The sequence below is a fragment of the Nannobrachium achirus genome (assembly GCF_963921795.1).
Source record: "Nannobrachium achirus genome assembly, chromosome: 12".
Taxonomy (NCBI): Eukaryota; Metazoa; Chordata; class Actinopteri; order Myctophiformes; family Myctophidae; genus Nannobrachium; species Nannobrachium achirus.
In genome coordinates, this window is record NC_137832.1 from 40,496,574 (window position 1) to 40,512,991 (window position 16,418).

General features: G+C 42.1%; 1 protein-coding gene across 1 annotated transcript; it reads left to right on the plus strand.

Annotated features, from left to right (window-relative positions):
* Positions 1 to 4,192: 4,192 nt before the first annotated feature.
* Positions 4,193 to 12,954, plus strand: nim1ka (NIM1 serine/threonine protein kinase a; the record flags this gene model as incomplete). Its single annotated transcript, XM_080738263.1, has 5 exons — positions 4,193 to 4,512; positions 5,870 to 5,982; positions 10,900 to 11,021; positions 11,293 to 11,439; positions 12,196 to 12,954. 5 exons carry the CDS (start codon positions 4,193 to 4,195, stop codon positions 12,952 to 12,954), a joined length of 1,461 nt encoding a protein of 486 aa, XP_080594389.1.
* Between the last annotated feature and the right edge of the window lie 3,464 nt (positions 12,955 to 16,418).

Genomic DNA, 16,418 nt, shown 5'->3' on the forward strand with positions numbered 1-16,418 from the left:
CTAACAAAACTTCAATCTCCGCTTCAGATTATTTTTTTCTTATTACAATTACAACAAAGGTATTCCAGGTCTTTATATGGTATTTCAGGGACATTTGTACATGCTTTTCATTTGTGATTCATCAGTATTTATGACCATATGCAGATTTATGCACAGAGATACAAACAAATGCTGTGTCTGATACCGCGTCTGATAAATCTGGTGGAATTTGTTCGTTTGTATCCATTGATCCATACATTTAGAGAGAGTTTTGCAAAGATATTAATACATGACTGAGACCCATTGCGAGCGTTCTGGGCCCGCCTGGCTATATCAAAGTGCTTTGCTTTTGTGAGTCCTCTGCTGTTCTAACAGCCTTCAAACACCTTCATGGTTTCCTGTTCCTGGTCTGCCATGAATATCTAAGCATTGATCACAGTGAAGCTAAAAGGATTTGCTATATGAGAGCAGAGACCTGTGCTTCCTAGCACAAAGAAACACAGCTCTGCACATTATAGCCTTTTATGTGAGTGCATGAAAAGAGGAAAGGACAGTATTCATCATGTGATGATGAGTGCATAGGTTATGAGACAACCTGCATTTTGTTTCCATAACATAAGTCACACAATTTAGTGAGAGACTTTTTCCGTTGGACTACTGACTTTATTATTAGTTTGTATTTTTAGCCTTGTATTCTGTCATCCATCCTCCACGGACAACAGCTGTACGTAACAGTACATGTATATTACAACCTCGCCCAGGAGCTCTGGCTGGCTGAAGCTAGTTTTAAAGCTTTCTTCAGGCTTAGGTAAGGACATTGTGATGACCTGGAAGGTTGGGCACTGACCAGCGCCTGTTAAAAGCGGACACCTTTTGTGCTATGCAGTCACCCTTTGGTAATTTTTTCTTGACAGTCAGTGTGAACTGTGTGACTGTGAATATGTTTTACACTAAGGACTCAAATACGTTTCAAATATTATTATACTGTTGCATAGCCTACCCAGTACCCACCCTATTGAATAGTGTGATCAGTGAATTGCAAAGCTACACATTGATCACTGGATATACAGTTTACGATGGCTTAGCGTATCTCCAGGGTGAGCCTATAGAATTGTCAATTATCCTGATAGGTTTATGTTTGGGATCCGCTGGCTTAACATTCCACCTGGTTGCTTGGTGATGGACACTGAACAAGCATGTTTGTGTGCCTTTATTCAAGTTGAGGATTATGTATTAACAACGAGAGAGCGCATACAGTGGCATTATGGTACCTGTTTGACTCTGGGGAAGATGAAAGTCGAAACGTCAATCACCCTTGCAAAACAATTAAAAAAGAACGTGCAGACCAGTCGAGTGCTCCAGTATATTTGGTAGTCTCTCTTTAAGTGCCTAGGTATTATTTTCTCTGATGCAATCAGGGGGCTAGTTGTCCGGATTTAAAATGAAGCAAACACGGAACTAAAAGTTCTGTGACTGCTTATGATTGGCCGCTAGTTGCACTGTTTTGGTACCAGAAGCTCCATAGGATTCCATTAATTTCCCCCAAACTTTTACATTCGATTTTCTTACCTTAATAAACATTGTCATAAATACTTTATGGTTCCTGTTGCTTGTTTAAAGCCTCGTTTCAATCACCATGATATGCGTTTTGTTAAAATATGGTCCAATTTATGTTATAATTGGTGTTAAAGCAGGGTATGCTGTAGGAGGGGCTTGTGATCATAGGCTTGTGATGATTCTTCTTCGTGTGCTTTGTTTTCGGCAGGCTCAACACATTTACCCAAGTATCCTTGCGGTTGCATGTGACCGTTGGCAGCCAATAGCATTTAATGGGACCCATTAAAACAATGATGGCGACACCCATACAAGGGCAAAAAAAGCTTTGTTTTCGCAGCATAGAAACCAATGGGTTCCCACTTCCCACCATCCATATTTTTTACAGTCTATGGATGTAATCAGTCCCTGTTGAGCACCATTGAGCCCTTCTACCTTCTGCTGGCTGAAGCACGCAGGACTTTTCACACTTACAGTGGTATTATGCTCACAGGTAGTGCTTTATCAATCTGGGAAACCATCCGTTAAACCCTATCACCTAATTCTTTTCTGTAGAAACAGGAACTCTATTTGGTTCCTTCCCTTTCTTAGTTCACTTCCTTCCGGGTGCTTCTGTGTTTATTTCTACAAACAACAACACTACGTGTTTAAGGCAGTGGTGCTGACAGATTCTTGAGAGATTTGTGCTTACTTATTTGTATACCTGCACTGTCTATTTATGTGCCTGAGGTTAATATGCTGTAATAATGAAGACAAATGAAGACAGCTCAAGATGTAGATTTCAAGCATTGCAAAAATGTATTATAATTCAACATAAAATACTGTAGACAAAGTTTATGAATCTTTGCAATTATTCAATCAATCAAAATGCATCTTTCCCACAGAACAGTATTGTCAGTGAAGCCATTACATATTTCAGTGAAATCTGGATTGGCCTCACACTACGGTGTTATGTAAGCTACATCGCAATAAGGCTAAAGCCTCTTTTCCTCGCTGGGGACATTGTTAGAAGAACCCTGTTCCTTGGCAGCATGTAATTGTCACATAATTACAGGCGTTAGCACCAGCATACGCATGCACGCACGCAAGCACATGTGCGCACACACGCGCACGCACGCACGCACGCACGCACGCACGCACACACACACACACACACACACACACACACACACACACACACACACACAATCGACGCAGAACAATTCGTCCATCCCTTTTATTGCTGCTACTTGTTGTCATTTGAATATATCACCTTACCTTTAAATTCTAACTCCTGCATATTGGGTTACATTTCTGTTTTACATAAAAAATATAATAAAATATTTGGTAATGATCGGTTTTATGTAAACTCAGATTCTTTGTGCTACTTCAGTTTCTCACGCTTGATTAAATAACACATTTCATCTTGTGCTTTACCTTGTGCTTTGTTCCAGGCTGTCCCGCTGAACGCCCCACGGCTGCACCCTAGCCACACTCCATCCGACCTCTTCCTCCTCCTGTGTCCCCCCCCCACCCTTTCCCTCTCAACCTGTGGCTTATTAATACCTCGGAGTCTCAAAGAGCCTATCAAAGCCCTGCAAGAGCTCTGATGTGAGGGGCTGAACAGATGACGCTGAGTCTCCCAGCACACATTTACATCTCCTGGCTGTTCCCCCTGAGGATGGTGGAAAGAATGACGCTGAAGCTGGCCGCATTGCTTCCGAGGCATCAACACTTCTACTTCAATCATCAGGCAACAAACGGCCCTTGACTTCCCACTATGGCAAGAAGGACACTGGGTGGTTAGGTCGGAGGCTCACCCACATCTGAAGTTTCCCTCTGTTTCTGTTTGGATTGGATCTATCTAATTTATTGACCTGAACAGACATACAACTCGGCGGAGGACAATGAAAAGATTTGCATACTGAATGGCCGGTACAACTGAAGGTAAGGCTGGCACTCTGTCCATATTGCACTCCACAGTGTTTTTTTCCTAAATAATTATAATGATCACAACGTATGCATTTGTAGGTACACTTAGTTTGAAATAAAAAGTACATTTGGGGAAATTAACAATCTCACAACAGTGACACCAGATATGTGTTGCAGTGCTGTACATACATGCATAAAATAATGTCTGGCTTAATTTGTGGCACAGGTTAGGTTAGTAGAATTCAGAGATTTTCAAGATTTATTAGCTTTGTTCATTTGTTGTTATTTGCTTTGCCTTCGCTGTCAGGTAAACCTGTTTGAGGAAGCTTGAAATAGCATGTCTAGAGACAGCTTTATTCAGGTGCATGGCCAATCACTACATTAGAAAAGTCTGCAAAGTTCCAAATAGGATGTCATGAAATAAAATAAAAGAGGAGGAGGTTTCAATCAAGCAAATCAATTTGCAACATTTGTATTTTTTTCTATTTAAATAAATGTACTATGTTGCCTACTTGTTACTTTTTAGCATATTACTTGTTGTCCTAGCACTCTAATTCCTCTGCAACTTGCCCTGCTGTTGTTTGACTAATGTACATGGCTCTTATTCCTTCCCGGCACTTTGTAAGTCACTCTAGATTGGGAGCGTGTGCCAAGTCCCTAAATTATAATTGTTTCTGCAAATCCGCAGGTGTTCCACCGATCCCAGCCATGAGATAAGCCCTGCTCCACGCTGGGCGTCCTGCGCAGGATGACGGCTGTCTGCCCCTCTGGAAGTAGCCCTGCTGGGATCGGGACAGCAGGCTCCAGGGGCTCAGGGGCAGCAGCAGCAGCAGCAGCAACATCTACAGCAGCAGGCATGACTGGTGGGACACGGTCAGTTTCAAGAGTGGGAACGGTGGATTCCGTCCGGGGTTCAGTTGGAGGCATGGCCGGGGGAACTGGTGGCCAGAGGTACAGCCGCTGGAGTCGCCAGGACAGTTCAGACATCAACACAGACGATGAGGGCGCATCGACCCGCCGCCTCACTCCACTGGAGAGGCTAAACCTGGATATGTGCCAGGATGACAGGTAGGGTTGAGATAGAAGCTGCGATCCATAACCTCCATGGCATATTGTTTTGCGGTTTTCCTGCACAAAACGCACACAGCGTATATTTTGGGGGGGTCCCACACGCCTTTTGGGTGGGACCTTTACAGTTATGTTAAAGAAATTTGACACCAGAAATGTAGCACATTGCATGTCTTGACTTACACTAATAGAGGTGTTATAATAACTTAATTAAATAAAAATGACATTTGGTCCGGAGAAAAAGTAGTATTACCAGGCAATACAGTAATGTTGCATCTTTAATTAATATACTAACTGCACTTGCTCAGAGTTAGTTAACATACATAGACTAGCAAAACAGTCTATCACCAGTGACTTAATGAATGAAAATACATCAATATAATCATGTTATATCTGAACCTGTGTCTCCTGTGTGAGACACCAAATGTCCAGTGCCCTTGCAATTAGGCATGCTCACTTCAGGGAAGATATTGTTCTTTGAGCTTCAGGCAGTACTAGTTGTCCACCAGTAGGGTCTACATTTCTCACTGGAAGACTAGAGAGACCACCTCCAACCACTGCAGAAGTGCTAGTTATATTGTTTTAACATACTCTACCATGCAGATTGGTTAAAATAATCTTGTATTCATTACGATAAACTCTGGTTTGCAGCTATTAGCTAGCCAACACACAGTGAAATCCTGTTAATTTAACTATGAGCGTGTAGGCTACAAATGTAAGCAAATGGACCCATAAGAGTCCATTTGGGTACATGTGTACACACTCTGAGTTGCAAATAGATAAATTAACACTTTTAATGTGCATGAGATATATGTTTTATTTAGGGCTGAGATGTGATTAATTTTTTTTATCTAATTAATTACAGGCTTTGTGATTAATTAATCGCAATTAATCACATTTTAATCGCACATCGATATTTGACATGAGAAGCATTTTTTTTTTCAAGTAAAACACATTCTGTTGTACGAGTGAATCAACAAGTGAGTTTTAAATCTAAATTTCGCATCCACTGGGCCAAGCAAAGTGCTCTGATTGGCTACTTCTCCCTTTGCGTTTGTTGTCTCTTCTTGGTTGGTGCATCGCCATGATCAGTATGCCCGAAACTGAAGGTTCTGTGGTGCAAAAACTAAGTGCGATTAAAATCCTTTATTTTTTTTAATCGCGTTAATTTTCTGTAATTAATTAATCGCAATTAATCAGTTAAAGTCCCAGCCTTAGTTTTATTATTATTGCATTGCATGATTCATATTATGAAATTATGCTAGTTACTGTAACTAGTTAATTAGTTAATTAACTAGCTAATTTAGCTATTCAGTTTAGCTTTTTACACATGGTATTTATTTTATGCCGTTGATAGGGTGGTCCGTGAGCTAACGGTGGGCAGAAGAATCGGCTTCTACAAGGTGCGAGGGGAAATCGGCTGTGGCAACTTCTCCCATGTCAAGCTGGGAATTCATGCACTCACCAAAGGCAAGAAACGTCATGACATTACATTGATGAATTGAAATGCTTAATGTCAGGGACACATGCTCAACTAAAAATAAAATACAATTAAAATATAAGAAAATCTCCTTATATTTGCAGGGAGATATTTTATATTGTTGTTCCTTTGTTCCTTCTCTATTCTTTTGACATTATTTTGTAACTGCAAATCGGTGTAGCTTGCATGAAAATCTACGGTATTTAACTTTTTTGTTCACTTCTTTATGCAATTGGGAGTAAGTTCTCAGTCTCTTCCAAAATCCCTGCTAATGTTTAGAATATGTCAAATATCTCTAGCCAAGTTCGGCTTTAATTGTAGCCACTTTATCTGCCAACAGTTGCCATTCTACCCTGACAAATTGAGTCAATTGAGCTGGTTGAATATGTTTCACAGTTAAGCAAGTGTGCATATATCATTCCTCGTCGTCATCACTGAAATGTGCTGCCAGTTGCAACTTCTTTTTCTTTTCTGAAAGAAATCGTACTGGTTGACATATAACTCAAATGTTGGCCAGCAGGCTCTCCCTGGATATCTCACTTCAGTGTGTAAGGGAAGGCACTTGTATCCTATTCTATCCTTCTCAACTAGATAAAAGTTTGATAATCTTTCCCGTTCAGCATTCTCCTGATTCTGGTTTTATACAATCATTGTGTAACGGCCTGGCACTAGAGAAAAGGTGTCATTATGCCTGCGTTGGCATGACGATTATGCACGGCTATGAATATTTATAGCTCCCACTGCTCTGAGCAAAGACTTTATTATTATTATGAATCTCACTATCCAGCTGTCATATTTGGTCATTGAACCTGTCTTATTGTAATTCAATAATCAACTTGCACGACAAGAAATGTGCTGTGTTGGGAGAATTGCTCCGACATTCCTCTTGGAAGGTACAATATTTTCATAGTATTCTGTCACAAGTTTGTTGTGGCCATTTACAATTTAGGCATTTGACAGACACTCTTAATCCAGAGCGATTTACAATAAATAAGCAAGGCATCAAGACATCAATACAAGGTCAACATCAATACATAGAATGTATCCACCTGTTTCCGCGGGAGTTTACTGGAGATTATTTGGACCACACTTCCGGTTTAACAGCAGACATACAAGCTCACGTCGCGTCGCAGATGCAGCCCGTTGTGAGCTTGTAAATCACACTCGGCTGCGGCGCTCGGTACAGCGTCTGCGCAATGCACTATGGGGCGCTGGAAACCCGTGGATAGAAATAGTAATCTACTGTAAGAAAAAACATAGGTAGACCAAGCAACTATTCAGTAAAAAAACATCTATTCTATTCAACTATTCAGTAAAAACATAAAAAATGCTATCTAAATTACAAGTATGGTCATTGAGGGTAGGCAAGTGACAGTAAGTTCTATGGGCCAAGGTGGAGTCTGAAGAGAAGAGTCTTCAGACCACGGTGGAAGCTAGGGAGTGAGTCTGCAACTGGAAGTTTATTCCACAGTTTGGGGGCCAGGAATAGTCTAGGACGAGTGGATCGTAGTCCTGGGGTTTTTAGCGAGGGTTCTGGCCATGAATGTTAATATTAACATTGGAAGGGGGGGGAAGTTGCACAATGAGTTTAAATGGGTTGTTAACTGCTCTCTTGCGGCCTGGTGTTGTGGACCACCAGTGAATGGTTGTCTGTGGACCCCAGGTTTTGGACCACTGACATAGACTCCTAGCCTGACACTCAGCCTGAATTGCATTTTGTTTCACAAACAAAAAAATTAAAGGGGTGTGGCTAGCGATTCAGGGAGTCTGAACCAGGCTCCCTGAATCGACTCCACCACTGGCAAGAGATCAACCGCAGTTTTGTTCTGTAAGAAAGAATTGAAGCAGATAGACACTTTTTCCCATGAAGGTGATCTGGCTTGGGTACCAGTTGGCTCCTACAAAAAAAAGGGGGTCTTCAACAGGGGGTCCGGGACCCCTTGGGGGTCCTCAGAGTGTCCTCCAAATCTTTGTGTGATAGATTTTTTTTCTCCTTTTTTATATTAACAATTTGAATCCTAGCGTCCATATTCTGAGAACTTTAGCCAAAAATAGCAGATCTACAACTGCGAGGTGTTAGATCGAGCTTGTAGATCGGCTATTGTCGCCTAACCACCAGTGTCGCACTGAGATGTGAGCTTGTCGATTTTTGCCACATGCATCGCAGCGCGAGGTGTTGTGAGCTTGTAGATCGGCTATTGTCACCTAACCACCCACGTGAGCTTGTCGATTTTTGCCAAATGTTTTCTCCTAATTGTGACACACAAATAATAATGATGCTAGGGTTTTAAGTGGCTAAGTCTGCATCTTTTTTAATTGAATAGCGGTCATTTGACAGAATAGACTACACAGTCTTCCTGAAAAGAATAAATATTGTCAGGAACCCCCGCTCCCCCATTTGTTTGCTCTTCTCTGACTGATTCTCACATTAAGGTAATTTAATTGTAGTTTGACCGATGAGCTCTTTTCATCAATGGGCAGTGATAACAATTACTGTATGTCCTGATATAGCAGTGTACTAATAAGCAGTGTGGCCTGTGGGCCTGGGCCAGGGGGCTGATTCAGCCTCAAAGAGACAGATCGTCTACTGCCCTTGAACAGATGGATTGATTAGAGATCTCCGGTTTCCCTAGCGACGGCTAAAATTGCTGCATGCCTCATCAAAGGAGGAGAGAGAAAAAAAGAGAGAGAAAGAGAGTGTGTGTGTGTGTATGTGTGTGTGTGTGTGTGCGTGCGTGCGACCGTGCGTGCGTGCGTGTGTCTGTAATGTAGTGCATCGATGCATGTGCATATATGTATCTGTCTGTGCACTTGTGCGCTTACATGCACGTCTTAGTGTATAGTCTGTATACTATAGACACGATCTGTGGGCCTGTGTGTCTCGCTTGGCCTGCCATAAACAATGCATTTTGAATGCTGCCACTGAAAGCTGTGGTGGAGCTGAAAGGGAGCCTAATGCCAGTGTTAATAATGCATGCAAGAGCACAATAAGATATCATCTCAACCCCTTTTTTACCTCCCAAGATCTTTTCTGTTTTATTCCTCTGTAGCAATCATTTAAAGCGATACGGTTTTGAAACCAGTTTAATTGAAGCTGACATTCATTAGGCGTTTTGATCTACAAAGAAAGTAAAGCATCTCGCTACCTGTCCTTTAAACTTTAAAGCAGTCACATCAAGGTCAGCCATGCATTTTAAATTGGGTGGGTTCATGGGTGTCGCACCAAATTCTGGGCCCTGGGTACAAGGATTCACTGCAGGCCCCACATGAATGTTCTTCATGGGGGGAACTGGGAACGCATTATTACGCATTGTTTTGTGCTATATAACTATTGAACAATAGCAGATATACAAGCTCACAGCGCGGCACAGAGTGCTTGTAGATCTGCTATTTTTGAAAAATTGTGAAGATTTGTGCAAGTCAAATCCTTCTAAGGTTTTTTGAAAAACCTATGTTTCTATGTGTGTGGTGATCAAACTTTTTCATGTGAAGGACCCCCAAAATGATATGTATTTGGCCACGGACCCCCATCTTAAAATATTTAGTTCCAGGGACCACCCAGAAGCAAGATTTGTGTTACAAATGTTCGGTTACAAAATATATACATTCAAAGATTTGCACACATTTTCAAGACTTCAAAAATAGAAGATCTACAAGCTCGCAGTGTGGCACTCGGAGCCACGCTGTGAGCTTGTTTATCTGCTATTTTTTCAATAGCTAAAGTAAAAAATAATTAAGGCCCCTCCACCTTGGGCCCTAGTAACTCAGTCCCACATCCCCCCCGCCTTGTGACACCCCTGGGTGGGTTACTGGGTTTACATTAATTCCAGGTGCCAAGTGACCCTTTTGTGTTCAGTCTTGATTCTCAATTTACCCACAATTTCTTGTGCTCAGCCTTGAAATGATTACATTTTAACAACTTGACGAGAAAGCAATGTTCCAATTGAAATGCGAAGAATACTGAAAATGGACCCTTTGAAAGAATATAATCATGAAAATGAGTTTCTGAGGACAGCTTATCCTCAATCACATTATCCTGGTCGCCTCAGGGACAATGAAGTGTCTACTCCAGAGAACTGGGTGAAGAAATAATTTTCAAGGGCTGAATAATTGAAAATGCTGCATGTCTCATGTCCTCAGGCCTTTTAAAGTTATATAATGAAATAAGCAAATAAAAAACGAAATCACGCGCTAAAGTATACATAAAATCTTCATAATATTACAACCCTGGCATTCCTACTTTTGTGCAAATGTTTTTATTTGCAAAAAATAGCGAAAGTTGCTTTGTGGCATGTTGTGATCTTGTAGATCACAGAAATGTTCCCAGTTTAAAAAAATATATATATAAATCTAAATTGTTATTTTTTATTTTCAAAAATAGCAAAAACAGCAGATCTAAAAGCTCACAAAGCTTTGTGGTGCAAGGTTTTGGGATCTTCTATATCAGCTATTTTCATGTGTCGTACGACAAAGAATATAGGGCTTAAAGCTACACTATGTAACCCAGATTCAAAACCCTGGTACCCTGTGCTAGTGCTATCATTTTACCACTGAGCTAATAGCTCATGCACAGGGGAGAAGTTGAATCTTGACCTTCTGGTAGTACCACCTGTCAACCAGTAATGGTCAAACAAGACCACGGGATATAACTTTGTCAATAGAAGAGCAGGGAGAACAAATCCAACCACCACAGATGTGTTAGTTATATATAGCATCAACATACTTTACCATACAGATGGGTCAAAATAACATTTATTCACAAAAGTATACAACAACAATATAGCTTCAAGTGGGACAACACAGTCTTGACTCTTGAGTCAACCGTGTGACTGACATAAGTCCAATGGTGATTTGAGGTTGCTGCGTGTCCCTGATCATTGACCTTGGCGTCCTCTGTCCGTCCTCAGACAAAGTGGCCATAAAGATCCTGGACAAGACCAAGCTGGATCAGAAAACCCAGAGGCTGCTGTCCAGAGAGATCTCCAGCATGGAGACACTGCACCATCCCAACATTATACGCCTCTATGAGGTTAGGCACACACATGCACGCACACACACACACACACACACACACACACACACACACACACACACACACACACACACACACACACACACACACACACACACACACATGCTCTAATAGGCACAGAGAATCACAGATTACACACAGCCCAAATTCTGCTGATGTTATGTGTGAACTTTATGTGTTGTCAGAGCTTTTTTTTAATGATCTTGTATCGCGTAATGGTTGGTTCTGATGTTCCGATCATTAAACGTGTCCCTTGCTTCCTTCCCAGGTGGTGGAAACGCTGTCACGTTTGCACCTGGTGATGGAATATGCAGGCGGTGGCGAGCTCTACAGCAAGATCACTACGGAGGGGAAACTCTCCGACATCGACTGCAAGATCGTCTTCTCTCAGATCCTCTCTGCTGTCAAGCACATGGTCAGCTGCTAAGCCACACTGAGTTTCATATGCCCCATGTGTGGTTAAAGCCTCTTTGTTCAATAAATGTAACATGTACACCCCCCCTAAAAGAAATAATAATAATATATACTGTATATATATCTATAAAGCAGCTTTACAATAACTCTATCATTGCTCTACCTTTGTTCATTTATTATTCCAGGATCTATGAATATGTATTATGTTTGATCCTCCAGAATTGAAGTGATCTAATGCACATGCACAATTAATATCTGATTCGAAACACGAAACACGCCATGACGAAAACATGAAAAGCTAGTCACTTCCTCATTGGCCTGACCCACATGAAGTGTCAAGGACACAACATGACACATGGGTCCCAGCCTGCCCCTCGTTGCCAGGGTTATTGACAACGCCTTGCGAATGCCAGTCTATATGGGCAGATCTCTGTGCCCATCAGATGTGCAACTTGACCTTTATCTTTATTATAAGATATCTATAGAATAAATATGCAAACAATCAGGGCATACAGATAACAGCAGCACAAGGATAATGTATTGCTCTGTGACATGCGTCTCTAATATAATAAGTAGGGTCTTATTCTAGATTTCCCCTGGGCTTTAAGCTGCATGCAGGGATATGCCAATGTACAGTATACTGGCATTGATTCTGAATAAGTCTATTTCATGTCAGTTGTCTGACTGACTTGAAACAGTCACAACAGGCAAAAGCTAAGACTGAAACCTCAATGTTTCGTATATTTCTTTTCCCCAGCATGACAACAACATCATCCACCGTGACCTGAAGGCAGAGAACGTCTTCTACACCTGCAGCACCTGCATTAAGGTGGGAGACTTTGGCTTCAGCACGCTCAGTCACCGCGACGAGACGCTCAACACCTTCTGTGGCTCCCCGCCTTATGCCGCCCCGGAGCTCTTCCGCGACGAGCACTACCAGGGTGTCTTTGTGGACATCTGGGCTCTGGGGGTGATGCTGTTCTTCATGGTGACCGGCACCATGCCCTTCCGGGCAGACACCGTGGCCAAGCTGAAGCGATGCATCCTGGAGGGGGTCTACGTTCTGCCCTCCTGTGTACCAGAGCCATGCCAGCGGCTGATCAGGGGGATCCTCCAGCCGCAGCCGTCAGACCGCTGCAGCGTGGAGCAGATGATGGGCTGCGATTGGCTGCTTCCTGTGGACTTTCCCAAAGCCATGGAGGCCTTCAAACTGGACCCGTCCTACCTGGCGGAGAGCACTCTGTCCGAGTTGGAGGAGGACGAAACGGAGGTCAAAGCAGCGTTGCAGACGCTGGGCATCACGTCAGAACACATCCTCAACAACCAAGGTAAAGACTGTCGGAGCTCAATCACCGGAGTGTACAGGATCCTGATGCACCGCGCTCACAAGAGAAGGGCAGTAGAGAGCATGCCCGTGGTCACGCATGTGGTAGGGACAACTGTGACCACTAAAAAGGAGCGTCTAAAGGTATACCGTAGTTTGCGGCACACGTCGAAGCTCTGCGTCATTCTGTGACAAATAGCTAAAGCTGCCCCCATTAGATTGAAATACTTTTTAGTCAAAACGGAGGTTGTGTGGAAAGACCCAAATTTCATTAATGACAAAATGCTTTTTTAATGTTAAACTGTGGTATGTGCAGTATACAATGTATTTTACTATTAAATGAAAGCAGTCTCTGTGAGATTGCTGCTGCCCACAGTTAATTGTAGAACTGTCTCTGCCTTTAACGTGGAGATGCACTTGCAATCCTTTTGATAGTCATGAAGTGTACATTGAGTTCAAGCTGTTGTATGTCCATTAGATTACTCAGGCAAGGCATGTAACCCATAACTTATGTTATTGCTCTAACTCCAAGAGATCCTAAGAAGCAACAATGTAGCTTTTTAAAAGCATTACAAGAAGTGGCTAACTGGAGGTGTGGCAACATCAAGTCAAGGCATGGCCTGACCTATCCTTAATGTCTAATTGCACTTTTCTGGGCTGCCTTAGTTTCCTTTACTATTGCATTCTTATGTAAAGTACACTGGTTTCATCTCATGCTGAATGCATGTCATGATATGTATAGATGTGCCACAGAGGTCTTATCATCTTATATCACGTCTCTATGAGATATTCCTTGTGTGTTAGACTGGTTGACCCTGTCTGGGGTCAGCAGTACTCCGATTTGGATCTGTTTCTTTCTGTGGCTGAAAAGGCCAAGTATATCAACACCAGCCACCAAAGTTACCTGATATGGATGTGGAGTATAGGCGTGGTTTTGTTATGAGCACTGGGCTCATACGACTCAGGAGACACTGTAATTGGGCTTATATTGTCATTTTATGCCAAATTCATGTTCATGTAAAATAACGATTGAAATAAAGTAAAATGGAAATACACCTGTGTGTGTGTGTGTGTGTGTGTGTGTGTGTGTGTGTGTGTGTGTGTGTGTGTGTGTGTGTGTGTGTGTGTGTGTGTGTGTGTGCGTGCGTGCGTGCGTGCGTGCGTGCGTGCGTGTGCGTGTGTTTCTCAAGTGCCACCAAGACTCAACACCAATGAAGGTTGCTCCCATGATTAGCTATAGACTCACATCTACATCTATTTTTTAAATATTTAACTGTACTTATTAATTTCACGAAAGCTCTGTCTGTCTGTCTGTCTGTCTGTCTGTCTGTCTGTCTGTCTGTCTGTCTGTCTGTGTCCCGGGCATACCTCCGACCGAACAAGCTCAATATTGCTGTGTGTCTCCCACATGACTTAACACAGGCACATGGTGTGCAGAACATAATGTGGAAACACTTCTTCTGCCAAATAAGAGCTTCACTTTTCTCTGGTTCATTTCAGTGGATTAGTCGTAATCTGAGTTCCTGTCATCATCCAGCCTCTGATAGGTCAGAAATGAGGAACCGCAAGATGGCTGCCACGTACCCAACTCAGCTTAGTCATCTATTCTTCACCAGACACATGAAGGCTCAAAAATGTTCTGCCGTCATTGTCTCTCACATAGGCCTATAGTCTACCAGTTGTGCTTACCGCCGATCCCTAGTTATAGCTTGGTGCCCTGTAAAGCTTATCGCTTATCAGCAAGGTAATGATAGCCAGAGCATCAACCGTTCATCAAGAGCTAATCAGTTCAGTGGTTTGTTTATTTCAGTTTCGGACAAACAGACAGACGGGGAGAAAACATAATCCCCCCCTTGCCTTCAACCTGATGGAGACAACAAAATAATAGTATAGGTTTAAAAGTGTTTAGAGTTTATAGAATATGGAGGGAGAATAATTTAACAACCGGATATACGTTATAATTTGCAGTAAAACATATATTAGTGAATGTACAATATATGCAGGGATGCTCTACTTACAGATTGAAGGCAGGTGTTCCCCACTTTTTTCTTATTCAGGGCCCTTGTAGATTCAGGGGGGAAAGAAACTCCTGACTTCATAATTCAGGACTTTTTATTTTTTACTCAGTGGCAGAAATGAGGTACCACCGAACTGGAATGAAACAGTAGGTTTTCTGACTTTGTAAATTCCCAACTTCTAAATAATTTGAAGTGATGCCTCAATTGATTCACACTGGGACTCAGTCTTGTGTTCATCTTGTGTTTTCAAGTCCAGAAATGTCCTTGGTCAATACAATGCCCACTGCACACTGCTGAAGACGTTTGATTGGCTGCAAGGAAAGAGAAGATATGCACTTCACTGAAGTACCATAGGCTATATATGTCAGCCAGTGGTCCTTGAAGGGAAAAAATTGAGAGTTGGTAACCAAATGGATCCTTCACTCTTGAGAGTGTAAAACATATTGTTAAATATCTGCTAATAAAAAAATCACACCCGTGTGAAGTGGAGCTGTGTGTGTGTGTGTGTGTGTGTGTGTGTGTGTGTGTGTGTGTGTGTGTGTAGATCATGTGTACCGATTTTTGTGACATTTGAAGAAAATATGTAGGAAAAGGAGCAAAAAGTGTGTTTTGGAGAAAATTCAAGATGGCGGAAAATCTATCCTGGCGCAAATGGGCGTGGCCTATATGGGGAGATGCCCCAAGGAATCCAGGGAAAAAAGAATTTTAATTTTCCGATCCACGGTTCAAGAGTTACGGGGCAAAACGTAAAGTGGGCCGTTATAGCGCCACCATGAGGCCGAGTGATGTAATTATTTTTCGATTCATTCTTAAAATCATTATGAATCTCCTCTCCGAGGTTTGAAACTGTAGCTCCTATGGTTTAGGAGAGAAAAATACTTGAAAGTGATTTCTTGCATTGTCCCATTATAAGTCAATGGGGACAATTAAGCGTCGTTTTTTGCCGATTACGTCGGCATGGTAAGGCGGATCGGAACGAAAGGTAATAGAACACCATTCCCGGCCGAGCCGCACATTTTGATGTATATATTGCGCGAGTGGCGTAAATGGTGCGGCACTAGTTACGCGCCGAAGTCAGGCTACATACACACAGACACACAGACAGACAGACAGACACACACACACACACACACAGACCCACACAGCCACGTATAGGGAGCCTGTGTTTCACACAGCTCCAAAAATATAGATTATAATAACCTTGATAGATACTGTATGTATTTCTCTGTGTCCATTGATCTGCAGTTCTACACCCACACATAAAGCCCGAAGTCCATTATTATGTGAATGTTTAGTGCCCCCTGGTGGCATAAGAGCACATAGCCACAACACTGACCCACTCAACATTCTGGTTAGATGTAGTGGTAGATGTATCCAGATTTTTCTCCCCCTCTCCATCCTGTTATCTTTAATTGATTGATTGATTGATTGATTGATTGATTGAAGACTTTATTAGAAGTTTGCATAGGAAAAAGTACAGTTTCATGACGGTACAGTTCACTGGTACAAGGTCTACTAAAAGGAGATCCTAGAAAAGACTAAGCTTATTTCCATAGGAAACCATTGAAGTATCTCATATAAAAATGTATTCAATTAATTAATTAACGTGATACTCTGGACAAGTTCAGTGGTCTATTT